The 26,035-nt window shown below is 43.4% G+C and overlaps 1 protein-coding gene across 1 annotated transcript in view; it reads left to right on the plus strand.

Annotated features, from left to right (window-relative positions):
- Positions 1-26,035, plus strand: part of LOC106556692 (septin-2) — a 58,926-nt gene that overhangs the window by 1,007 nt on the left and 31,884 nt on the right. Inside the window, exons 2-7 of the mRNA XM_087705734.1 lie at positions 9,775-9,827; positions 11,619-11,718; positions 15,451-15,537; positions 16,816-16,939; positions 20,042-20,176; positions 22,291-22,408. Of these exons, the coding sequence (XP_087561860.1) occupies positions 9,801-9,827; positions 11,619-11,718; positions 15,451-15,537; positions 16,816-16,939; positions 20,042-20,176; positions 22,291-22,408 (591 nt within the window). The 5' untranslated portion in view covers positions 9,775-9,800. The remainder of the gene's footprint in view (positions 1-9,774; positions 9,828-11,618; positions 11,719-15,450; positions 15,538-16,815; positions 16,940-20,041; positions 20,177-22,290; positions 22,409-26,035) is intronic.

Below are 26,035 nucleotides of genomic sequence, written 5' to 3' on the forward strand. Positions count from 1 at the left end.
GTACATAAAAGAAAAGATGCCTTTGTCACAAATCACAAGGGACAACACTTAATGATAGTCATAGGGTACAAGTAAGCAATCAAATCATACTAGGAAACAATCAGTATAAATCGTAAGGATACAAGCAGCAAGGTTACAGTCCTGCAGTCATAAGTGGGAGGAGATGGGTGATAGGAATGATGAGAAGGTTAATAGTAACAGTAATGCAGACTGAGTAAATAATTTGACAGTGTTGAGGGTATTATTTGTTTAGCATAGTGATGACCTTTGGAAAAAATTGTTCTTGTGTCCAGTTGTCTTAGTGTGCAGTGCTCTATTGTGTCGTTTTGAGAGTAGGCATTGAAACAATTTATTATATATAAATTCTTTATAAACCATTTATAAACAATTAATGGTATCTATAAATGGTATAGGGCCTCCTGCTTGAACAGGGGGTTGGACTAGAAGACCTCCAAAGTCCCTTCCGACTCTGTTATTCTGTTAATGTCGACAGGTTGCGTGACTGCCCCTAATACCAGAAACGTCTAACCATAAAGCACTTTTGTAAGTTCCCAAATAAACCACAAACAGACAAGGCCTAAAGCAAATGATAGTTTTGATTCTGGCCTCTTCCATGGGAGCCAGTTTAAAGCCCCTGATTCTTATCTCCATCATTTGCAGCACTAATGCCATTTGATGTGGAAAAACCAAACGAAGGCATTTTAAGGACAGGGCAATCAGAATATTGGATTACCTCTACCATGCAAGCACAATTACTGATTACCTAAAATTAATGCTTTTGAAGTACGGCTGTCCTGCTAGCTATTCTGAATTTTGGAACCTTCTTAATTTTCCTCTCTCCTTCACTTTTCCTCACCAGCTCCCAATCTGTGCTCCGTTTTGCAATTCCAAAAGCATTTAAGGAATGCCACATCCCTTCAGAACTTCCTGCTTCAGTCCCCGCCTACTTCTAAACTTTGGGATAGGCAGCCTTTAAAGGTTTTTTTGCAGCTCTTTGCCAAATAAATGAATCTTTGACTTTTGCAGGGGGTTCCTTGCCTGTGTTTGAGAAATAACTTTAAATCAAAAGGGACTAATATTTTCTTCTGCCTTGCCTTTAATGGTGCCCCCCACCTTCCAGTTTTCTATAAAATATCTGGTTTGGACATTAAAATAAAGCTGTTGAACTCAGGCAACCGAATTCCAACTTGGGGTCTGCTTTGGCCTCCTGGTGGAGGGCTTTGGGCGAAGGCTGGAGGGAAGCGCCGCTGGTGGCAAAGAGCCAGAGGGCTTTGTTCCGGTGGGACTGCATCATGGCCTGGAACTGGCTGACCATCTCAGCCCGCTGAGCCTCCACTGGCACCTGGCCTTGCACTCCTGCAGGTCCCCTCTGCTTGGAAAGCCCATGCTGGTAGTCCTCAGTGAGGTGCTTCTGGTGAGCCTCCTTCTCCGTAAGAATTTGAACTGAGTCAGTTGTTTTTCCAACGCTTTCTTGTGGTGGCTAGCTCCAACAACTGCTTCCCATTGGGGCCCTAAGGAGTCTGGGCAGGCAGGTGAGGAGTGGCTGGGAGGGGAAGTGAGCGGCGAGTAGAGGCTGGCGAGGCGCCCCTCGAAGAGAGTGACATAGAGTTGGCCATGCCCACCCAGTCACATGACCATCTAGCCACGCCTACCCAGTTGGACATTAGGCAGATCATATAAATGGTCCGTGGGATTTAAAATTATGAATTTAGTGGTCCCTGAGGTCCGAAAGGTTGGTGACCCCTGCTTTAAGGGATGCAAGCCATTATCGAGTGACTCCTGCAATAACAGGCATCATTTTTCCTAAGTCTCTTTGCTACTAAACTTGGGTTTGAAAATTGTATTAGTTTTTTTAGAATATAAAATATATAATAGAAATGAACATAATGTGGAACTAAGGGAAGGAAAAGGGAGAAGGGGAAAGTGTAGGGGGGGGAAGGGGAGGGAAGCATTGATTTTCACCTCTCTTTAGCACAGTAGAAGACAATAGCATTACAACCTCAGCTCTTTACTTTTATACAAAAGTATAAATTAATATAAATATAAATCCCAGATGTTGCAAGCATCATAAACTTGGAAGGTGCATTAATAAAATCCTTGCGGAAGATGGGGGGGGGGGAGGATCAAAAAATATGAAAAATAAAAAGAGCCCTTCCGCTCTGTTTTAGAGTAGAGACAAAAATCAGATGTTGCTAAACTACAAATCTTATTATATAGCCAGTTGTAGCTGATGAGATAAGAGGTGCTGGGAATTGTAGTTTCAGCAGCATCTGGAAAGTTCCGGGTTCTCTACCCTGTCCAAGAACATTCGCTGGAAATGTTTTGAGTACAACCGTATTCTTGCTCAATCCATTGTTCAAAAAGAAACGTGAGTCTTGTTACAAAACCTACAACAGAACCTACAATTTAAAACAGTGTTTGTAAATATTTGAGTTGCTGGCGGAAGGGATCTTCAGCAGCTAATACCAGGGTGCCCAACCAAATATGAAGTACTGTTTCTGAATCGGGCAGCCATATACGTTCATTGACATAATATTTTTTTTCAAATTCAGTAGCTGTACTTTTTGGTTTCTGAAATTTTTCTTTTGACTGCAGAGGTAACCTGAAACATCATTTTCAGTCTCCTGGTTTTTAGATTTTGCTAAGGTACAACGAGGGATGCGGTGGCTCAGTGGCTAAGACGCTGAGCTTGTCGATCAGAAAGGTCAGCAGTTCAGTGGTTCGGATCCCTAGCGCCGCGTAACAGAGTGAGCTCCCGTGACTTGTCCCAGCTTCTGCCAACCTAGCAGTTCGAAAGCACATAAAAAATGCAAGTAGAAAAATAGGGACCACCTTTGGTGGGAAGGGAACAGCATTCCGTGCACCTTCGGCGTTGAGTCATGCCAGCCACTTGACCAAGGAGATGTCTTCGGACAGCGCTGGCTCTTCGGCTTTGAAACAGAGATGAGCACCGTCCCCTAGAGTCGGGAACAACTAGCACATATGTGCGAGGTGAACTTTTACCTTTAGTTTTTAGGATTCAGGTTTAAGCCAAGAAAAGATGCAAAAATCTCGCACTTTCCCTTTGCCATACCTTAAGGTACAACGAAGGAGTTGGATCACATCATGTCTTATGGAAAAGATGGGTTTGAAGGACTGGATGTGGGGGGGGGGGATGGAAATGAGACAGAAATAAACCATGGTTTATTTTGATGCCTGCTTTTTCCCTCGGTCGACATGGCATTTGACCGAGCTATCTTTTTTAACGCTGAGAACTTGAACACTTTATATAATATTTCATTTTGCTACGGTCAGAGAGGGAAATCCTCAAATGCCAGCTGGTATATTTATTTTTTTTGGTATCCTGGAGTTACAAAGGAAATGAGTTGGCTTCCTTCCTGCAGGAGGCCACCATCTCATACTGCGATTCTGGCATGACAGCATCTTCCAGGGGGCTCAAGTTGAGCTGAATAAGACAGGCTGCCCTTGATCTTTGACATTCTTTAAGTCTCTTAACACTCAAAACGCTGTTCTGTCAAAGTCCGGATGTCTCTTGGTACAAGACATAAAGTTCAGGAGTCATCTTTGGAAACGGGTGACTAGTCAAGTTACATAAGGTAAAAATAGGTCCGTTTCCAATTGGGGGTAATGAAACAAACTATAAGCAAACCATAGAATAGAATAATATAACAGAGTTGGAAAGGACCTTGGAACAGGAATCCCCAATCTTTTGGACCTCAGGTACCACTAAATTTACAATCCATTTATAATTCATAATTTAAAATCCCGTGGACCACTAATAGGATCTGCCTAATGACTGGCTGGGTGGGCGTGGCCAGGTGGTCATGTGACTGGGTGGGCGTGGCTAACTTGATGTCACTCCCGTCGAGGGGCATCTCACCAGCCTCTATTCGCCCCTCCCCTCCCAGCACTCCACACCTGCCCGCCCGGGCTCCTTAGAGCCCCAACAGGAAACAGTTGCTGGAGCTAAGCAGCTGCCAGAGAAAGAGTTGGCAAAACAGCTCAGTTCAAATTGGATCTGACTGAGAAGGAGGCTCAGCAGAAGCACCTCACTGAGGACTACGAGCTTAGGGTTTCCAAGCAGAGGGAAGACCTGCGGGAGTGCAAGGGCAGATGCCGGTGCCTGGAGGCTCAGCGGGCTGAGATGGTCAGGCAGTTCCAGGCCATGATGCAGTCCCCTGGAATGAGGCCCTTTGCCACCAGTGGCGCTTCCCTCCACCCTGAATATTGCAATGTATGGCTATGAAGGTTGGACCATAATAAAGGCTGAGTGCCAAAGAATGGAGGCCTTTGAACTCTGGTGCTGGAGAAGACTCCTGCGAGTCCCTTGGACTGCAAGGACATCCAACCGGTCAGTCCTAGAGGAGACCAACCCTGACTGCTCTGTAGAAGGCCAGATCCTGAAAAGGAAACTCAAGTACTTTGGCCACCTAATGAGAAGGAAGGACTCCCTGGAGAACGATGGAGGGCAAAAGAAGAAGGGGACGGCAGAGAGGGAGGTGGCTGGATGGAGTCACCAAAGGAGTCGGTGTGAGCTTCAATGGACTCCAGAAGATGGTAGAGGACAGGAAGGCCTGGAGGAGCATTGTCCATGGGGTTGCGATGGGTCGGACATGACTTCGCAACTAACAACAAAAGCTAAATATGGGGACATAATAGATTCCTTCCCATTATTAATGAATATTACTTAAGTATCAGAGAAAGTTAAAAAAAACTTGTACTTTTCTCGCTGGTTTTTTTGGACCAAAAGATTTCTTTAATTAAATTACAAATATTTTACTACAACTCAGGGTGCTGAGTGCCAGGACTTTTGGAGGCCAAAGGGTTTGAGTTGGCTACCATTCAGGGCTTAAGAGCAAATCTGATTTAACTATCCAGCTGACCTCCGGGAAAAATATCTGGGAATGAATCCAAAGACTACTGAAAGCTGTTGTTTGTTCAGCTGCAGTGTTTTGCTGCCTTTGTGTTTGTATGTGGGTGGTGGTCAGGGATAAGCGACAATTGAAAATGTGTTGCAGCTAAAATAATTCTCTTAATTGATCCAAAGATGCTGGAATGGGTTTGAAAAATAAGCCCCCTTTAATTGCTTCTTTGATTTTTAAGGAAACTGTAGCAAAGCTTTTATTTATTATTAAGAGGAGTATTTGATACAAAAATGTAAGCGTTGTATACAAAAGTATTGGCTACAAAGCCAAAATATTGGATACAACAATGTTAGAATAGAATAGAATGGAATAAAATGGAATAGAATAGAATAGAGAATAGAATAGAACAGAACAGAACAGAATAGAAAAGAATAGAGAATATAGAATAGAATAGAATAAGAATTGATAATAGAATAAAATAAGAATAAGGATAGGATAGGATAGAATAGAATAAGAATTGAGAATAGAATAGAGGAATGGATTTAGAATAGAAATAGACTTCTTTATTGGCCAAGTGTGATTGGACACACAAGGAATTTGTCTTTGATGCAGATGCTCTCAGTGAACATAAAAAGACAAGATACATTTGTCATGAATTATAAGGTATAGCACTTAATGAGAGTCATGGGGTACAAATAAGCAATCGGGAAACAATCAATTTCAATATAAATAGAATAGAATAGAATAGAATTCTTTATTGGCCAAGTGTGATTGGACACACAAGGAATTTGTCTTTGGTGCAGATGTACCAAAACACAAGATACATTTGTCACGAATTATAAGGTATAGCACTTGAAAATCATAGGGTACAAATAAGCAATCAAATCATATTAGGAAACAATATAAATTGTAAGGATACAAGCAACAAAGTTACAGTCCTGCAGTCATAAGTGGAGAAGGGTGATAGGAACGATGGGAAGATTAACAGTAATGCAGACTTAGTAAATAGTTTGACAGTGTTGAGGGAATTATTTCTTTAGCAGAGTGATGGCCTTTGGGAAAACAACTATTCTTGGGTCTGGTTGTTCTGGTGTGCATACATGCTTTGTTTGTTACAAAGCAAAAGTATTTGATGTAAAATTTGATGCCTCAAAGAGTAGAGTCCCATTATTGACCTGTTTCACCCTTAAAATTCAGGATTAAGCTGTGCTGACTTAAAGGATATTCCTTTCCTTTCCATAGAGGTAACCCTCGACTTACAATAGTTCCATTTAGTGACAGTTCAGAGTTACAGTGACAAAAATGCCATGAAAAAAGTGACAGTTTTTCACACTTACGACCATTGCAGCACCTCCGGGGTCATGTGATCATCATGCTTGGCCACTGGCTCATGTTTATGATGGTTGCAGCATTCCCATGGTCACGTGATCGAAATCCATGGCAACTGGCATGGAGGTTGTGGCCTGCCAGAGGAACTGGGAGCAGACTCAGACAGTGAGGAGGTTGGGGAGGAAGATGGGCCAATCCTGGAGTCTGGGGAAGGCTCTGATGATGGCTCTGTGTCGAAGGCAGAGAGGGGGCCAGGACCGTCTGACAGTTATCAGCTGCCTTCGGAGTCGGACATCAGTGAGGCAGAAGAACAGCTGGAGCCTGTTCCCAGTGTGTGCATGTGCAGAGTGGCCAGACGAAGGGAACAGCTAAAGAACGGGTTGGCTTGGGAATAAAGCCACAGGTGGACGATGAATGGCCCCTCCCAGAGGAAATAAAAGAGGGACGAAAGGGGAGGGGAGTTTGCAGGAGAACAGTTAGTTCAATTCATTAGTTCAATTCTCTGTCTCGGAGGCGTGTGTGTAATGACTCACACTGCTTGGCAATAGGGGAAACTGAAAAAAAAAAGGTGCAAAGCACACACCATTAACCATTTTCCTGGAGTGCGAGCAATTCCCTGACCTGTTTTTTTTCACCACCACCCCACGCCTCCCTCTGCAGCTTTGGGTTGCATCCTGCCTTTCCTCGCAACAGGAAAGCATCTGTGTTGGGCCTCGCAGGTGTCTTTCTATAGGTCACTTCCTGCCTTTCAGGCTGGAGGGACGGGTGACAAAACCCCGCAGCGCTGACATGTCTTGTGCCTTTCCTCTTCAGCGGCTATCGCTAGTCTAAATAAAGGAACAATACGTTTCATATAAAAACCCAGGCACGTCCACGCACCAACCGTCGCAAACCTGCGTCCAAAATTAGCATCTGCCGGACCACCACCCCCTCCCTCGGATGTTCGTGTCCTCCCCTTCGTTTGAAAGAGATTTTGGTGCCCCTGATTTGAATTTTTGCAACCCGGGATTCAAAAAAAAAAAAAAAAAAAAAAAGGCGGGTAGCCCACAAGTTACGACTGGCTGCGTAGCGGCAATTTGAAGTTCTGATGCAGGAGTGTCGAACTGGATTCCTTCGACAGCTGGATCAGCATTGTAGTTTTCCGCTGTTGGGGGAAAACGGGACAGACTCCTCCTGCAGCACCCTGCTGGCCAAAACGTTGGGGGGGAACCACGTGTGCCCCCCTATGCCCCATTTTTGGCCAGGATGGCCTCCTGCGACATCCTGCTTGCCAAAAGGGGGCGCAGGGGGGGGCTTGTGTGCTTCCACACACCCTGTTTTGGCCAGCAGAGTGCTGCAGGAAGCCGTTCAGGCTGAAAACGGGGGGTGTTGAGCCACGTGGCCGCCAGAGGCCACGTGGGCCAGTCCTTTAATATTTCCAGGCCGGCCGCGCGGCCTGATTTAAGCACCCCATGGGCTGGATCTGGCCTGTGGGCCAGTGGTGAAATTCATTTTTTTTTTACTACTGGTTCTGTGGGCATGGCTTGGTGGGTGTGGCAGGGGAAGGATATTGCAAAATCCCCATTCCCTCCTGATCAGCTGGGACTCGAAGGGCAGAGAATAGATCCGGGCGGGGCCAGCCAGAGGTGGTATTTTCCGGTTCTCTGAAGTACTCAAAATTTCGTTACCGGTTCTGCAGAACCGGTCAGAACCTGCTGAATTTCACCCCTGCTGCGGGCCTTGTGTGTGCCACCCCTATTCTGACAGATCTCCCCATGACTACTTAGGATGTGGGTTTGAAGTTCCCACAGTTGGGGCATATTTTGCTATAAGTTAGTATTTTGGTTACTGGCAAACATACCCATTGCGGACAATGGATTTTCTTAACGTCGAACAATTGTGGCATTCATTTAATGACTGCCCATATTCGTTTAATGACTGCTCTGAAAAAGGTTGTAAAACCAGGCACTGTCATGCGGTGATTTGTTTAATGACTAGTAGAACTTACGCCCATAATTCCTGTAACAATGAGCAGGGGGCTGGATTAGAAGACCTCCAAGGTCCCTTCCAGTTCTGTTCTATTCTGTTCTGTTCTATTCTATTCCATTCCATTCCATTCTTTCATTTTTCTTTCTTTTCTTTCTTTCCTTTCCTTTCCTTTCCTTTTCTTTTCTTGATAGTCCGATTTGTAAAGTAGGATTAAAGGTTTTAAAACAAGCTGGAATATGTCAGTGAAGGCTGTTATCCTTGCTCTGCTTCTTAAAAATTAGAACAATCAAATTTTTAATCAATAGGAAACCAATCTGAATTGGTTTCTTTTTACTCTTGCTATGCAGGAGATATGCGATGCGGTGGCTCCGTGGCTAAGACGCTGAGCTTCTTGATCAGAAGGGTCGGCAGTTCAGCGGTTCGAATCCCTAGCGCCACGTAACGGAGTGAGCTCCCGTGACTTGTCCCAGCTTCTGCCAACCTCGCAGTTCGAAAGCACGTAAAAAATGCAAGTAGAAAAATAGGAACCACCTTTGGTGGGAAGATAACAGCGTTCCATGCGCCTTTGGCATTGAGTCGTGCCGGCCACATGACCAGGGAGACGTCTTCGGACAGTGCTGGCTCTTTGGCTTTGAAACGGAGATGATCACCGCCCCCTAGAGTCGGGAACGACTAGGGATTGTCTCTTTTATTTAGTTTAGTTTTAGTTTACTTTATTGTCATTTCACCTTGTACAATGAAATTAAATACCATCTTCAGTGTACATTGTAACTATAAAAATAAAACACAAACACACATCCTTCACATTCCATACAATTGAAAATCCCTGATATTGCATTCATATTGCACTATACAGTAGGATTCGGCATAGTTACTGCTCGGGGATAGAAGCTGTTTTTCAGCCTGTTTGTCTTTCTTTTTACTGTCCTGTACCACCTGCCAGATGGTAATAGTTCAAAAAAATAAGGGTGCCCAGGATGAGATGGATTTTTAAGAATGTTTTGAGCTTCCTTAAGGCAGTGGGAGCTATAAAGCTCTTCCAAAGAGGGGAGAGGGCAACCAATGATCCTCTGGGCAATGATGTTGACCCTCTGGAGCCTGCCCTATCTGCCACTGTGCAATTAGCAAACCAGACACAGGCACAGTAAGTTAAAATACTCTCTATGGTGCAGCGGAAGATTTTATGGCTTATAAAACAGAATTGTATGATTCTCTGCATATGAACTCAGCCACCTTCTGCTCAAATGGATTAAGTAATTCACATTCTGTGTGTAGCTAGCCGCCGCGGTGTACCAAAAAGTGTTCAATTTGTACTTCGTTGTTACTAAACACGAACATGACTCATTCGCTGGAATACACTCTCTTGGGTGGGGTAGAATGAAAAAACTTAAAATATTTGTCATTTAATGATATATTCCATGTGACTCACCCCTGAATATGTAGCCTTTTTAAAAAAAAATATACCTCACTTTTATTTGAGTTCAGGAAAATAGACATTCAGTGTATATGAATGTGTTTGTCTCTCTGGATTCCAGCATCATACAATGGAAAAGACTAATGAATAAGATTCAGATTTAGCATCTAAATGTTCTGTGTTTTTTCCCCCCTGCAGGCTTTAGAAATTTGGTGTGCAGGAAAATGTCTCAGCCTGCTGAAAAAGTAAAGGTGAGTTAAAACTTGGGACATAGCCCATCAAAACAATTCTTAGCTTTCAATGTTTTATTTGGGGTTTTTAGGGTTTTAAAGGCTGCATTTTGCAATCTCTTTGGGGCGGGAAGTAGGCAAAAGAACAGCTGGAATAAATTTTAGAGAATCGTTGTTTAAATAAATAAGCCACTTTAATAACCTGAAATCATCCAGCTTTACTCATTCTACTTTGCTTGTTTTCTTTTGAACAGACTGAAGGGGGAAGGGGAATAGAAAATTATCCATAAATAGCTGAATCCATTCTAGAGAACAGTGGATAACAACTGGGATATGAATCTTTAGTGTAACATTGGCTGAATATCCTGCTTTCTCCCTCTTCCACAGCTCAACACTTTAATCATAAAGTGAGTTTTCAAGCCAAAGGATAGTTAACAAAAGATTTTTCTTGGAAAAATTAAAATAAAGCCATAAAAGTAAACAATAAAACATTAAAAAAAACACACACACGCCGAACATCCTGTGGCATTCTGGACAGTCTCCAAGGGCAGCCCCATGTAGAGTATATTGCAGTAGTCAAGCCATGAGATGATTAGGGCTATTTACAATTGAATGCTTCTCAATTTGAAAAAAAACAACTGTTATGTTAAGCCCTCAGCATATACTCATTAAATATAAATGGCTATTTAAAAAAAAGATTTTTCTTGTTTTTTTCCACTGTTATCTGGCAGTGAAAGAGTAAAACATGCAGTATGCTGTGGATGATGGTGGCTGCGCAGCCAATCCAGTTTGATTTTTAAGTGGGTTTTGGGTCGAATAGAAAGTTGAGATCTCCCAGCAGGGTGAAACTGAATGCTTTTCCAAACTTTTTACCTCAGATTCTCAAGAAGCAGTAAGAAGAGGAAGTAAAACTAGCCCCCTACTTCCTTGCAATGGGAGTCCACAGAGACTCTGCATGGTTCTTACAAAGAGATCTTCTCCTAAATCATGTTCCTCATCCTCCCCCACTAGCCAGGAAAAGGAAACAGGAAATACATGATTTCTGTTGTAACTTGGGTCTGGAGTGTTGCTCAACCATGGCGGCTTTAAGAGGTTGTGGACTTCAGCTCCCAGAATCCCCCAGCCAGCATAGACACACCCCTCTTAAAGTCGCCATGATTGAGGAACACTGCTCTAAAGGCATGATTGAGCGTGCTAATTTTCCTTGTATGTGAAAATATCTGTGAAAATATCTAGAGACCTCTCACATCCTGAACCACATCCTGAACTTCTACCCTGAAAACGACCCTATAGGGCACTGTACACCAGAACAATGAGACCCAAGGACAGTTTTCTCCCCATGCCATCACTCTGTGAAACAACTAATTCCCAAAACACTGCCAAACTATTTATTAAGACTGTATTACTATTCTTCTTCTCATTTTTCCTACGACCTATCTCCTCTTCTATTCATGACTATAATTTTGTTCCTTATATCTTTACGGTTTAGATTGTTTTATTTTGTTTCCTAGTACCATTTCTGTTGATTCTAGCACTAAGTGTTGCATCTTATGATTTGTGATGAATGTATTTTTATGATGACTGTGATCGTGATTTATCGCTTTTAGCTTTAATTTGCAAGGAGAGCTTATGCACCGAAGACAAATTCCTTGTGTGTCCAATCACACTTGGCTAATAAATAAGTCTAGTCTAGCCTAGTCTAATGTTCTTCTTTTAAGAAGCTGCTCTCAAGCTTGCAACTTTCCAACGTTGGTGCGTTTTCATGAATTCTGCCTCCAATTCGCTGCTTTCATTCTTGATTTCTCATTCCAGTTTTCTGACTCGGCTGGATATGTGGGGTTTGCCAATCTCCCCAACCAAGTCCACCGGAAGTCAGTCAAGAAAGGGTTTGAATTCACCCTCATGGTTGTCGGTATGTGGATTTGATTTTCCATATCATGCACGATTATTTAACAATTAAATCATGGCCATTGACTTATCGAAAACGATCGAGTCCTCAACATACAACAGTCCATTTAGTTCCAAGTTAAAATGCCCCTGAAAAAAAGTGGCACGGCTGTTTTTCACACTTAACAACTGTTGGGCATTCCCATGGTCACATGATCAAAGTTCAGACACCTGGCCACCGACTCATATTTATGATGGTTGCAGTGTCTTAGGATCACATGTTCCCCTTTTGTGACCTTCTGACAAACAAAGTCGATGGGGAAGCCAGATGCACTTAACAACCATGTTACTAACTTAAAAACTGTGGTGATTATTGCAAGAAAGGTCATAAAACTCATGTAACAGCCATCATGTTGTGGCTAGCATTAATAGTCCATTGGAGCATAGGGTGCCGTATAATTGTGGGTGCTTTTTTTGAAAAGTATCTGGTTTTTTTCCCCGTTTGTGTGATGAAGATGATCAATTTTATACTTGTAAACATAATTTATACTTTTTATAGCATTTCTTTCTTGGTTTTATCAACATAAGCCATCTAAGGGTTTTGATAAGGTGTTCTGCAAATTCCTGGAATCACATCACTAAATAAAATACAGTGAGAAGCAGTATGGTGTAGCAATTATGGACTTGTAACCTGGATTAAATCCCTTTGTGACTTTACAATGATCCTTAGCATCCAGGATCAAATTTATCTCCCCCTAAGACGATTGTTAGGAGAACAAAAGAAAAACAGATTCCCATACATGCAGATCGATCTATCTATCTATCTATCTATCTATCTATCTATCTATCTATCTATCTATCTATCTATCTATCTATCTATCTATCTACCTACCTACCTACCTACCTACCTACCTACCTACCTACCTACCTACCTATATTTGTCTGTCTGTCTGTCTGTCTGTCTGTCTGTCTGTCTGTCTGTCTGTCTGTCTGTCTATCTATCTATCTATCTATCTATCTATCTATCTATCTATCTATCTATCTATCTCTATCATCTATCTAAATAGTTGTGTGTATATATGTTCCAGCATAACTCTGGAACGCCTCGAGCAATTTCAACCAGAAGTGGTACACATATGACTTACTCCCTGGAAACAAACACTGTGGGGGGTAAGACATCCCTAACACCCCTCGGAGGAGGTGTCCTCTTAAGATACCGCCTGTTGTGCCTTAAAATGGCTTCTACCGTACTGCCGTAAAATGGCTTCTACTGTGCAGCACAGTGGATTTGCCATGTTAACGGCTTCACAGTACTCCACAAGGGGCCTCCCTCTGGTAACGGGGGAAACCCAGCATTAGAAATTACTCTTGGTCCGGGATTATTTTGGACGACAAATGTATGGATTAGGATAAATAAATACTGAAGCAACGCCAGGTTATCAGCTAGTTTCTAACTAAAGAAGAAAGAATTCTCAGCCAGAGGAGAAAATGGCGCTGTCCTCTTCTGTTTGGGTTGTTTTTCTAGCAAGATTCATTCTTGTCAGCTTCTGCTTTTCAGAGTAGCGCAGAAGCTTAAAGAAAAATGGTTGTGTATCCAAGTCAGTTTGCAAGAACGTCCAAAGGAGATGTGTCCCAAGAGGGACATACTTTTGCTCATTCCTTCCTGTTTTAGAGAAATGACTCAAATCTTTTAGGGTCAAAAGCAGTGCATTGAAATGGCAATGTGACAAGAGAAGCCACTGAGTTCACAGTCCTGTTTTTGGCACAGGATTTAGGAAGGAGGGGATTTAGAAAAAGGGATTTCGGTGGTATGATTCTGATTTCACTCTTCCTCGGTGGCAGCTACCTGTTCTGACCTAGGCTCCCCAAAAGCACGACTCCTTGTCCTGATAAAACTCCTTTTATTTAGTTTTAAAGTGAATTCCTCTCCAGTAAAGTCCCGGCCAACAGTCTTTAGAAGAAATTTCACAACTACAGACCTTTATCGGAGAGCTGTCAGGCTAATATCTTCCAAATGACACGCTGTAGCAGCAATTCCTTGGCAAGAAGTCAGGAACAGATCTTCACCCTAATGGATTAAACTAATGGCTTCCTGCAAACTCCACTCCCCTTTCGCTCCTCTTTTATTTCCTCTGGGAGGGGCCATTCAGCATCCACCTGTGGCTTTATTCCCAAGTCGACCCTTGTTCCTTAGCTGTTCCCTTCTCCTGGCAGCTCTGTGCATGCATACATCGGGAACAGGCTCCAGCTGTTCTTCTGCCCCACTGATCTCTGACTCCGAAGGCAGCTGATAACTGTCAGACGGTCCTGGCCCCCTCTCTGCCTCCGACACAGAGTCCTCATCGGAGCCTTCCCCAGACTCCAGGACTGGCCCAGGTTCCTCCCCAACCTCCTCACTGTCCGAATCTGCTGCCGGCTCTGCTGGGGTCCCACAACCCTACCTTAGGCTTCTTCCACGATGCATTCGAGGAATAAGTGGCATTGTGTTTCTGAAATAATTGTGGTAGAAATGGTCCTTGACTTACAACAATTCATTTAGCGACCATTCTAAGCTACAACAGCATTGAAAAAAAGTGACTTTTGAACACTTTTGAACACTTTTCACACTTATAACCATTGCAACATCCCAAAAGTCAGTGATCAAAATCCAGACGCTTGGCAACTGGTTCATGTTTATGATGGTTGCAGCATCCCGGTGGTGGTGGTGGTGGTGTAATGGGGATCCCCTTTTGCAACCTTCTGACCAGCAATAGGTCAATAGGGAAGCCAGATTCACTTAACAGCCATGTTGCTAGCTTAACAGCTGCAGTGATTCACCAAATAGCTGTGGCAAGAAAGGTTGTAAAATGGGGCAAAGTTCCATTTGCCCCATGTCTCACTTAGCAACAGAAATTCTGGGCTCCGTTGTGCCCAAAAGTCGAAGAATACCTGTATTTCCGAGAAATCTGTGGACCAGATTTAAAATGTGAACAAAAGCCTGCATTTCTTGTTGTTAGTTGCAAAGTTGAGAGCCGAGGTGGCGCAGTGGTTAGAGTGCAGTACTGCAGGCCACTTCAGCTGACTGTTATCTGCAGTTCAGTGGTTCAAATCTCACCAGCTCAAGGTTGACTCAGCCTTCCATCCTTCCGAGGTGGGTGAAATGAGGACCCAGACTGTGGGGGCGATATGCTGACTCTGTAAACCGCTTAGAGAGGGCTGAAAGCCCTATGAAGTGGTATATAAGTCTAACTGCTATTGCTATTGCTATAGTTGTGTCCGACCCATCGCAACCCCATGGACAACATTCCTCCAGGCCTTCCTATCCTCTACCATCCTCTGTAGTCCATTGAAGCTCACGCCAACTGCTTCAGTGACTCCATCCAGCCACCTCCTTCTCTGCCATTCTTCTTTTGCCCTCCATCATTCCCAGCATGAGGCTCTTCTCCAGGGAGTCCTTCCTTCTCATTAGGTGGCCAAAGTACTTGAGTTTCCTCTTCAAGATCTGGCTTTCTAAAGAGCAGTCAGGGTGGATCTCCTCTAGGACTGACCAGTTGGATGGCCTTGCGGTCCAAGGGACTCGCAGGAGTCTTCTCCAGCACTAGAGTTCAAATGCATTTGTAGATTACTTTTAAAAGACTAATGTAATAAGGCCTTTTGATAATGCTGTCTTAAAAAACAAGGGGGGGGGAAGGGAAATTTGATCATTTGACAAATCTGCCGCTTACATGGAATGGTAGAAAAATTATCCCAGGGATTAAATATTCCTCTTATTTAACAGGAGAATCCGGTTTGGGCAAATCCACTTTAATTAACAGTTTATTCCTGACGGATCTGTACCCTGAACGTTACATCCCTGGAGCTGGAGGTAATTTTAAAAATATCTGGGATTCATCTCCCGGAAGTATGTGGCTGGGGAATTTCGGGAGTTGAAGGCCTTAAAATTGCCAAGATTGAGAAACACCATTTGAATAGAGTAGGGTAGGGTAGAGTAGGATGGGATAGGATAGGATAGAAACAGAGAATAGAATAGAAAATAGAATAGAACAGAATAGGAATAGGAATAGAATAGGAGTAGGAATAGAATCAGAACAGAGAATAGAGTAGAAAATAGAATAGAACAGAAGATAGAATAGGAATAGCATAGCATAGCATAGAATAGCATAGATGGAATGGAATGGAATAGAATCAACAGAGAATAGAATAGAATCGGAACAGAGAATAGAATAGAAAATAGAATAGAAGATGGAATAGGAATAGCATAACATAGCATGGAATGGAATAGAATAGAATAGAATCGGAACAGAGAATAGAATAGAAGATAGAATAGGAATAGCATAGCATAGAATAGCATAGATGGAATGGAATGGAATAGAATCAACAGAGAATAGAATAGAGAATAGAAAATAGAATAGAAGATGGAATAGCATAGCATAGCATAAAATTGGAACAGAGAATAGAGAATAGAATAGAACAGAAGATAGAATAGGAATAGCATAGCATGGAATGGAATAGAATAGAATCGGAACAGAGAATAGAATAGAAAATAGAATAGAAGATGGAATAGGAATAGCATAGCATAGAATTGTAACAGATAATAGAATAGAGAATAGAAAATAGAATAGAACAGAAGATAGAATAGGAATAGCATAGCATAGGAACAGAGAATAGAATAGAAAATAGAATAGAAAAGAAGATAAAATAGGAAGAGAAGATAAAATAGAACAGAATAGAAATAAGAATAGGAATAGGAATGGAATGGAATAGAATAACAGAGTTGGAAGGGACCTTGGAGGTCTTCTAATCCATCCGATTCCAAACAATTTCATATGATTCCAGTTTCACCTTCCTTTCTTTAAGCTGAAAGGGCCAACCCCCAACCTTTGCTGAGGTCCCAAGTCCCCTTTGGTAGCCTTTCCAACCAGCGCTCCCAACCGTGGCCACTTCTAGGTGTGCGGCCCTTTTTAAACTCCCCCCCCCCCCCTGAATTCTAACGAAGAATTATGCAGAGCTGTGTAGTGCTGGGGTTGAACATCTATGGAGATTCTCAATCCTCCAGGTCACGGTTGTCCCCCAAAGGTGCTTTTTCAAAAGGCAATGGGACTTCGGGGGTTTAACGTTCCCCCCCCCCCTCTTTCTCCGATAGAAAAGATCGAAAGGACAGTTCAGATCGAAGCATCGACTGTCGAAATTGAAGAGCGAGGGGTCAAGCTACGTTTGACCGTCGTGGACACTCCGGGCTACGGAGATGCCATCAACAGCCAAAACTGGTAAGTGTTGCCCCCCCCCCAAAAAAAACAACAACAAATTGACCTATCTCTGGTCTTCCTTGTGCCATTCTCAGCTCTGCCTATCCTTCCAATGACGTCACCTTCTCGTTGCCGGTAAATCTCGCTTGACCCTTCCCTTTGAATCTCTGAATGGCTGGACCTCGGCCATTGTGTTGTCAGAAGAATTTCCTGTTGATTGTATTCCGCTGCTTGTGTTTATTCTTTGGAAAGATTTCTTGAAGTTCTGCAGATCTGAAAATTCTGCTTTCCTTTTTTGGGGGGGGGTGTCTGGGAGGGAGACGCTAAACATTGGGTGGGAGGAACAAGACGTTCTAAGGCCCAGCGTTACGTCGTGCGGTCGAACTTGCTGCAGAGAATTCAAAGGATTGTAGAAACAATCGTTTATTTTTTAAAAATCCACAAAAAACCCTGTCTGCTGGAGTCTTCCTTTTCCTTTCTCTCACCAACCAATAGGAAGGCGACGTCTTTTTACTATTCATCACCTTACAAGGTTTCTCACGGCATGGAGGATGATGCGGGAACCAATCTGGGTCGGTCACGGGTGTTCTGACCTAGGCTTCCCCCAGCGGCACGAAGCTGAGTCCTCGTCCCAAGAAACCCCTTTTATTTCATTTACAGTGAATTCCTCTCCAGCAAAGTCTTTCCTCTCTCAAAGTCTTTCAAGATAGTTCACAATTACCGCCCTTTATCAGGCTTGGAGATTGGCCAGGCCGATATCTTTCAGACGCCGCAATACTTGGCAAGAAGGCAGGAATGAACTAATGGTCTCCTGCAAACTCCACTCCCCTTTCGCTCCTCTTTTATTCCCTCTGGGAGGGGCCAATAATTTTCCACCTGTGGCTTTACTCCCAAGCTGATCCTTGTTCCTTAGCTGTTCCCTTTGTCTGGCAACTCTGTGCATGCGCACAGTGGGAAGATGATCTTCCGGTTTTGGGCGTCCCTGGTCAGCTGGTCTTCACATGTGCATGTTCGCAACAGAAACCAGAAGATCATCTTCCCGATGTGCATTTGCGCACCGCTCAACTGCTCTTCCAGTTTCTGGCGCTCCCAAGCCCATGAAAACCAGCTGGCCAGCATGCTGGAACCCCGAAGAGCAACGGAGAACGGATCGTGTGCCTGGAGAGATGGCTCGGTGTGCCACTTGAGGCACCCGAGTGCCTCGGAGTTTGTTTTCTGTGGGTGCATTACTTGGAAAACTGACAGACAGACTGTATTTGCCATCTTTCGTTCAGAATGAATTGCCCATTCATAAAAAAAATCTCTCTTTTGCAAAGCGGTTGTGAGCATGAATGTGTCTCCCGAACTTCCTTTGGCTAGGAAGAGTTAATCTATCTCCCTGATGTTAGATGCGTGCCGTTCCCCCCCCCCCCAACAAGTAAAAAAGAAACTCGTCTCCCTTTGCTGTTCTAATGCAGAGAACAGGATATGACCTCATCTCATGGAGGCTGCTGATGTCTCATTTAAAGACAGGTGTTTCCCCAGTCACAAAGCCAGGTATGGTTAAGAGGAACAATGGAAGATTCCTAGAAAATTACCTTCCCCCGAATTTCGGCACGCGAGAGAAGCTAATAAAAAAATCATCATCTATGTGTCAGCCTTGATTTTTTTAAATCCAAATTTTATTTTATTCAAAACATTAAAATACAAACTTCCAAAAAGAGGGAAAGAAGAAAAAGCAACACAAAAAATGTGCATTCAAAAAAAAACCCAAAACTATCTATCTATCTATCTATCTATCTATCTATCTATCTATCTATCTATCTATCTATCTATCTATCTATCTATCTATACACACACATACACATACACATACACATATATACACACACATACATGCATACACACACACATATATGTATGTACATACATATACATACATACATACATACATACATACATACATACATACATACATACATACTAGCTGGATACCTGTGCTTCACAACAAAACTATGTGATCGAGCTATGCAGGAGAAATTTGGTTCATAATCCGTTGGCTCAGTGGTGGTCGGTGATTGAAACACATAAGGGAATATCCATCCCGCCACCTTGAGTCCAGAAGTATTTCCATAGGTGGAAGGCATAAACATTTTGCTGAGGTACCGACGTTTAGTACTGTAAGGAGCCCCAGACTTCTCCTGAGTGAAGGAGTGGAACTTCTTCCAGTTTGAACTGAGGTAATGGAACGTGAGGCAACTGGCAGTTGGAACAGAGTTCTTTTCGGGTGGGGAGGGGGAGTAGAACTCCTTAGCAACAGAGTGTGTTAATTACTATATAAGGAATACTGATGATCTGATGGTCATTTTGAAAAATCTTTTCTTGGGAAACACCTAGAAGCCAAGAGAAACATATGTGCCAAATTTCAAATTTGTAGGCTTTACGGTTCTGGAGATTTTGTGTTGAGTGAGCAGTATTTGGCTTTTATATATATAGCTTATCCCCCCTGTTGAATACAGATAAATATATTTTAAATAACTCCCCTCCCCTTCTAAAGCAGGCACACATTTCTACAAAACAGTTTACCCATCCCACTTAGCTTGGCATCTATCTCACTATATGGAAACATAACTTCACCGGTAAAACCAAATTAAACTTCAAAACCCATTGTTCAGTCTGTGGTTGTATTTCATTCGCAAAAAGTCCACAGTGGTTTACCATAAGTCGCCACAATCGCCTTAGCGGTCCGCTTTGAGAGGTAGTTCAGATTAGAACAGTGATGGCTAACCTTTTTGACGCTGTTGCAATGGGTGCGCGACCCCTACGCCCCCATGCATGCGCATGCACCCCTGCCCTTGTGTTCCACCCCGTGCATGCACATTGCATCTCCCCGCATGCATCCACACCTCCCACATGTGCCCTCGTGCATGCACAGCAGAGACCCCAAAACTAGCCGGCCGGCCAGAGGCATGCGCGCATGCACAGTGGAGCTGAGATGGGGGGATGGCTTGTGTGCCTGCAGAGAGTACTGTGTGCCGCCTGTGGCATTTGGGGGCCATAGGTTCGGCATCACAGGACTAAAAGCATGCCCAAAGTACTAGCATTGTAAAAATTGTTTCTTCCTTCTCTCTCTTCTTGGCCTAGTTTCAAAACCATCATCCATTATATCGACAACCAGTTTGAAAGGTACCTTCACGATGAGAGCGGCTTGAATAGGCGCCATATTGTAGACAATCGAGTGCATTGCTGCTTCTATTTCATTTCCCCTTTTGGACACGGGTAAGTATTAAGGTGTTTTGTTCATTTTTAACGTCCCAGGAGAAAAGTTTCACTCCTAAGCCTCACTGAATTGAAGCCTCCCCATTGGATTTCTATCTTAACAAAATGAAACTCAGTGGTGAAAAGAGTAAGGTTCTACATTTAGGCAAGAAAAACTAAATGCACAGGTACAGTATAGGTGGTGCCTTGCTCAACAGTAGTAACTGTGAAATGGATCTTGGAATCTAGTGGACAACCTTTTAAATAATAGCCAGCCGTGTGCAGCAGCTGCCAAAAAAGCCAACACAGTTCTAGGCTGCATCAACAGAGGGATAGAATCAAGATCACGTCAAGTGTTAATACCACTTTATAAGGCCTTGGGAAGGCCACACTTGGAATAGTGCATTCAGTTTTGGTCGCCAGGGTGTAGAAAAGATGTGGAGACTCTAGAAAGAGTGCAGAGAAGAGCAATTAGGGGACTGGAGGCTAAAACATATGAGGAACAGTTGCAGGAACTGGGTATGTCTAGTTTAATGAAAAGAAGGACTAGGGGAGACATGATAACAGTCTTCCAATATCTCAGGGGTTGCCCCAAAGAAGAGGGAGTCAAGCTATTCTCCAAGACACCTGAGGGCAGAACAAGAAGCAATGGGTGGAAACTAATCAAGGAGAGAAGCAACTTAGAACTGAGGAGAAATTTCCTGACAGTTGGGACAATTAATCAGTGGAACAGAAGTTGCCTCCAGAAGTTGTGAATGCCCCAACACTGGAAGTCTTTAAGAAGAGGTTGGATAGCCATTTGTCTGAAACGGTATAGGGTTTCCTGCCTAGGCAGGGGGTTGGACTAGAAGACCTCCAAGGTCCCTTCCAACTCTGCTATTGTATTGTATTGAATAACTTTCTGCAAGGGGGCTTTAATCGGTTCCACCACAAAACCGCGGTAGACTAAAGCGCGCTCGACGAAAGCGCGTACGTGACGTCATCACAGCGCGATGAAAACAGCACGCTGTGAGCGGTAAACTTAAAATTAATGCGTAAATCTAAACCTAACCCCCCCAAACCTAACCCTAAACCTAACGCTAACCCTTAACCTAACCCTAAACCTAACCCTTAACCTAACCCTAAACCTAACGCTAACCCTTAACCTAACCCTAACCCTAACGCTTAACGTAACCCTAAACCTAACCCTAACCCTAACCCTTACCTTTATGTGAATCGGCTTGCTTTAAAAGCGCTTTTTAAAGCGCCCTTTTTCTTTCTTGTCGCGCTGCTGATGACGTCACGTACGCGCTTTAATCGGGCGCGCTTTAGTGGACCGCGGTTTTGACGTGCCACGCTTTAATTGCTGCTTTTTGTATTGTTAGCCAATTCAATTAAAATCATCTCTGGATATATATTTTTTTCCATCTTGGTTTCACCTCTGTTTCAGAAGAGTTTTATGCAGAAACTTCCCAGGGGTATGTCTTAAAATTGATGACCAGCAGGAAAACCTATCCCTTAATACTAAGCCATTTTATATAAGGTAACGGTAAAGGTTCTCTGAGCTTGGTAGTTTTCTTGCAAAACATTTCATGACCCAACTAGGTAACATCATCAACGCTAGAGAGGAGTGGGGTTTACTCTCTGCAAGCAAGCTATTGTATATAAAGAAAGACCAGACCCCACACTCCCTTCCAGCACTGATGATACTACCTCGTTGGGTCGTGAAACGCCTCAAGGAAACAACCAAGCTCAGAGGGTATCAGGCACCCCACAGTTCACCTGAGCTACAAATATTCTATTGGTGAACATTTTGTTCAAATTATGTATTTGCTTCCTAGCTTTTCCTTTGAGAGTTTAATAAAGGGATGCTCAGAAGTGGAGCCCCCACCCATTTTGCCCATACAGAAACAACCTTGCAAGGTAGGTCAGATTGAAAGCAACAGGATAGAATCCTCCAAGTGAATTTCTATAGGTGAAGCGACGGGTCCTCCTGGCCCGAATATGATCTATTAGGCTTCCTAAATATATGTGTTCCCGGCAGTGTGGCATTGTGGACAATCCATCCATAGATCCTGGCTTGATGTTAAGTGAAAAATCATCCAGTGGATTTGTTGTTGTATAACTTTTTTTTAATATCTTTTTTTATTTTCCAGATTGAAACCTTTGGATGTGGAATTCATGAAGGCAATTCACGGGAAAGTGAATATTGTCCCTGTCATAGCGAAGGCCGACACTTTAACTTTGAAGGAAAGGGAACGACTGAAGAGAAGGGTAATGTATCCGTTTTTCTGGGGAATTCTGGGAGTTGAAGTCCATCCATCTTAAAGCATCCTGGCTGGGGAATTCTGGGAGTTGAAGTCCACCCATCTTAAACCATTCTGGCTGGGGAATTCTGGGAGTTGAAGTCTACCCATCTTAAAGCATTCTGGCTGGGGAATTCTGGGAGTTGAAGTCCATCCATCTTAAAGCATCCTGGCTGGGGAATTCTGGGAGTTGAAGTCTATCCATCTTAAAGCATCCTGGCTGGGGAATTCTGTGAGTTGAAGTCCATCCATCTTAAAGCATCCTGGCTGGGGAATTCTGGGAGTTGAAGTCCATCCATCTTAAAGCATCCTGGCTGGGGAATTCTGTGAGTTGAAGTCCATCCATCTTAAAGCATCCTGGCTGGGGAATTCTGGGAGTTGAAGTCCATCCATCTTAAAGCATCCTGGCTGGGGAATTCTGGGAGTTGAAGTCCACCCATCTTAAAGCATCCTGGCTGGGGAATTCTGGGAGTTGAAGTCCACCCATCTTAAAGCATCTTGGCTGTGGAATTCTGGGAGTTAACATCCACCCATCTCAAAACACACTGGCTGAGGAATTCTGGGAGTTGAAGTCTGCACAGTGTTGCTAAGGTTGATGAAAAACACTGAATTAAATCGTCTTCTTTACATTTAAAGAAATGGAGAGTTTTAAAACTTTCTTTAAGCATCTTGCCCTCCAGAAAACCACAGTTGATTAGTTGGTTTCACCTCCTTTCGCCTTGGCGTTACCAGCTTGTAAATCTTCGGCGCTTATTTTTGCATTAAATGTTCACGGGTAGTTTTAACAAAAGGCCTGTCCCCATATAGAGCAGCAAAAGGGCAAATAAACATCGAGCCCATTGTTTAAATTTTGATCCATTTGAATCAGCCTTTAAAAAAAACAAAATTCCCCTACAAACTGGCTTTATAAGGCAGAATGTTTCATGTTGATCCAAAGCTTTGAAATTTCTGCTACTGTATATTTTTCTTCCTGCAAACATCTCTTTAGTGCGAAATCTCTAATCAAAGCAGGGGATCAGAATTCGCCTTTCTTGGCACAGCTTCGAAGGTTTTTGGGTTGTTGGGGATGTGTTTTTTTTTTTAGATGTTTCTGCCATTTGGCAAACCATCCAAAGTAAGGATTAGGGTTTTCCCCCCCCCTACTTCTGGTTTTTTTAAAAAGTATTTGAATAAGCAGAAACCTGAATGGTGGATTTTTCTGTTAAGGAAGTCAGAATTCCTGACTTCGTGGAAATTGAACCTTCTTCTTTGTCCTTTTTTCTTAAAAAATAAAATAAAAATTGCCCAAAAGCAATAGTAGCAATAGCAATAGTTAGACTTATATACCGCTTCATAGGGCTTTCAGCCCTCTCTAAGCAGTTTATAGGGTCAGCATATTGCCCCCAACAACAATCTGGGTCCTCATTTTACCCACCTCGGAAGGGTGGAAGGCTGAGTCAACCTTGAGCCTGGTGGGATTTGAACAGCCAAACTGCTGAACTGCAGTCAGCTGAAGTAGCCTGCAGTGCTGCATTTAACCACTGCGCCACCTCGGCTCTGGCATGAAGAGTTGTTAACCTAATGTTGCGAAGCTTCTATTCCAGTAACATTGCGCTGCTAACCAGGGCATACAAAACCTTTGCCAGACCAATTCTCGAATACAGCTCATCTGCCTGCAATCCACACTGTATATCGGACATTAATACAGTCCAGAGGTATTTCACGAGAAGAGTCCTCCACTCCTCTGCTTGCAACAAATCCCTTATGCCACAAGGCTCCAAATTTTGGGCTTGGACAACCTAGAAGTACACCGCCTACAGTCTGATCTAAGCATAGTACACAAAATTGGCTACTACAATGTCCTACCTGTCAACAACTACTTCGGCTTCAACCTCAATAATACTCGGGCAAACAATCGATACAAACTCAAGGTAAACCACTCTAAACTCGATTGCAGAAAATACAACTTTCAGCAACAGAGTGGTCAACGCCTGGAATGCACCACCCGACTCCATTGTTACATCCTTAAAGCCCCATAGCTTCAACCTTCAACTGTCAACCGTGGACCTCACCCCATTCCCAAGAGGTCTGTAAGGGGGCATCATAAGCACACCAGCCTACCATCCCTGTTCTACTGTTCCCATCTATTTATACTCATTTCTTATGCACATACCGTGTTTTCCCAAAAATAAGACAGGGTTCTTATTTTCTTTTGACCCCTGAAATAAGCGCTTGGCCTTATTTTGGGGCAGATCTTATTATTTTTGAGGTGCAGGAGGTGGCGAGCGTGGCCACCTCATGGCTACTGCTGTGTCGCAATATTTTCAGGGAGGGCTTGTTTTAGGGCATGCGCTCAAAAGCCTGATTAGGCTTATTATCCGGGGAGGTCTTACTTTCAGGGGAATGGGGAATGTATACCTGCTTATAGTCAAACTATTCTCCAAGGCACCTGAGGGTAGAACAAGAAGCAATGGGTGGAAACTAATCAAGGAGAGAAGCAACTTAGAACTGAGGAGAAATTTCCTGACAGTTAGAACAATTGATCAGTGGGACAGAAGTTGCCTCCAGAAGTTGTGAATGCCCCAACACTGGAAGTCTTTAAGAAGAGGTTGGATAGCCATTTGTCTGAAGCGGTATAGGGTTTCCTGCCTAGGCAGGGGGTTGGACTAGAAGACCTCCAAGGTCCCTTCCAACTCTGCTATTGTATTGTATTGAATAACTTCTGCAAGGGGGCTTTAATCGCTGCTTTTTGTATTGTTAGCCAATTCAATTAAAATCATCTCTGGATATATATATTTTTTCCATCTTGGTTTCACCTCCGTTTCAGAAGGTTTTTATGCAGAAACTTCCCAGGGGTACGTCTTAAAATTGATGACCAGCAGGAAAACCTATCCCTTAATACTGGAAATTAAACTATTTTATATGGGGTAAAGGTAAACGTTCCCTTGCACATACGTGCTAGCCTTTCCTGACTCTAGGGGGTGGTGCTCATCTCAGTTTCAAAGCCGAAGAGCCAGCGCTATCCGAAGACATCTCCATGGTCATGTGGCCGGCATGACTAAACCCTGAAAGCGCACAGAACACTGTTCCCTTCCCACCAAAGGTGGTCCCTATTTTTCTACTTGCATTTTTTAAATGCTTTCAAAGTGCTAGGTTGCCAGAAGCTGGGGCAAGTCACAGGAGCTCTGAGGTTGGCAGTTCAGCAGTTTGAATCCCTAGTGCCGCGTAACAGAGTGAGCTCCTGTGACTTGTCCCAGCTTCTGCCAACCTAGCAGTTCTAGAGCACGTAAAAAATGCAAGTAGAAAAAGAGGGACCACCTTTGGTGGGAAGGGAACAGCGTTCCGTGCGCCTTCGGCATTGTGTCATGCCGGCCACATGACCATGGAGACATCTGCGGACAGCGCTGGCTCTTTGGCTTTGAAACGGAAATGAGCACTGCCCCCTAGAGTCAGGAACAATTAGCACATATGTGTGAGGGGAACCTTTACCTTTACCTTATATATGAGTTCTCCCTGATAGTTTGTAGTACTGCCTTGCAATCCCATTTAGCCTGTTTCAAATCTCATTTCAGTATGGGAGATAAGTGTTAAAGTTAGAAGTATTAACAACAAGCCC

Source organism: Thamnophis sirtalis, unplaced genomic scaffold (assembly GCF_051295495.1).
Source record: "Thamnophis sirtalis isolate CommonGarterSnake01/CBP01778 unplaced genomic scaffold, rThaSir2_p1.2 scaffold_2, whole genome shotgun sequence".
NCBI lineage: Eukaryota > Metazoa > Chordata > Lepidosauria > Squamata > Natricidae > Thamnophis > Thamnophis sirtalis.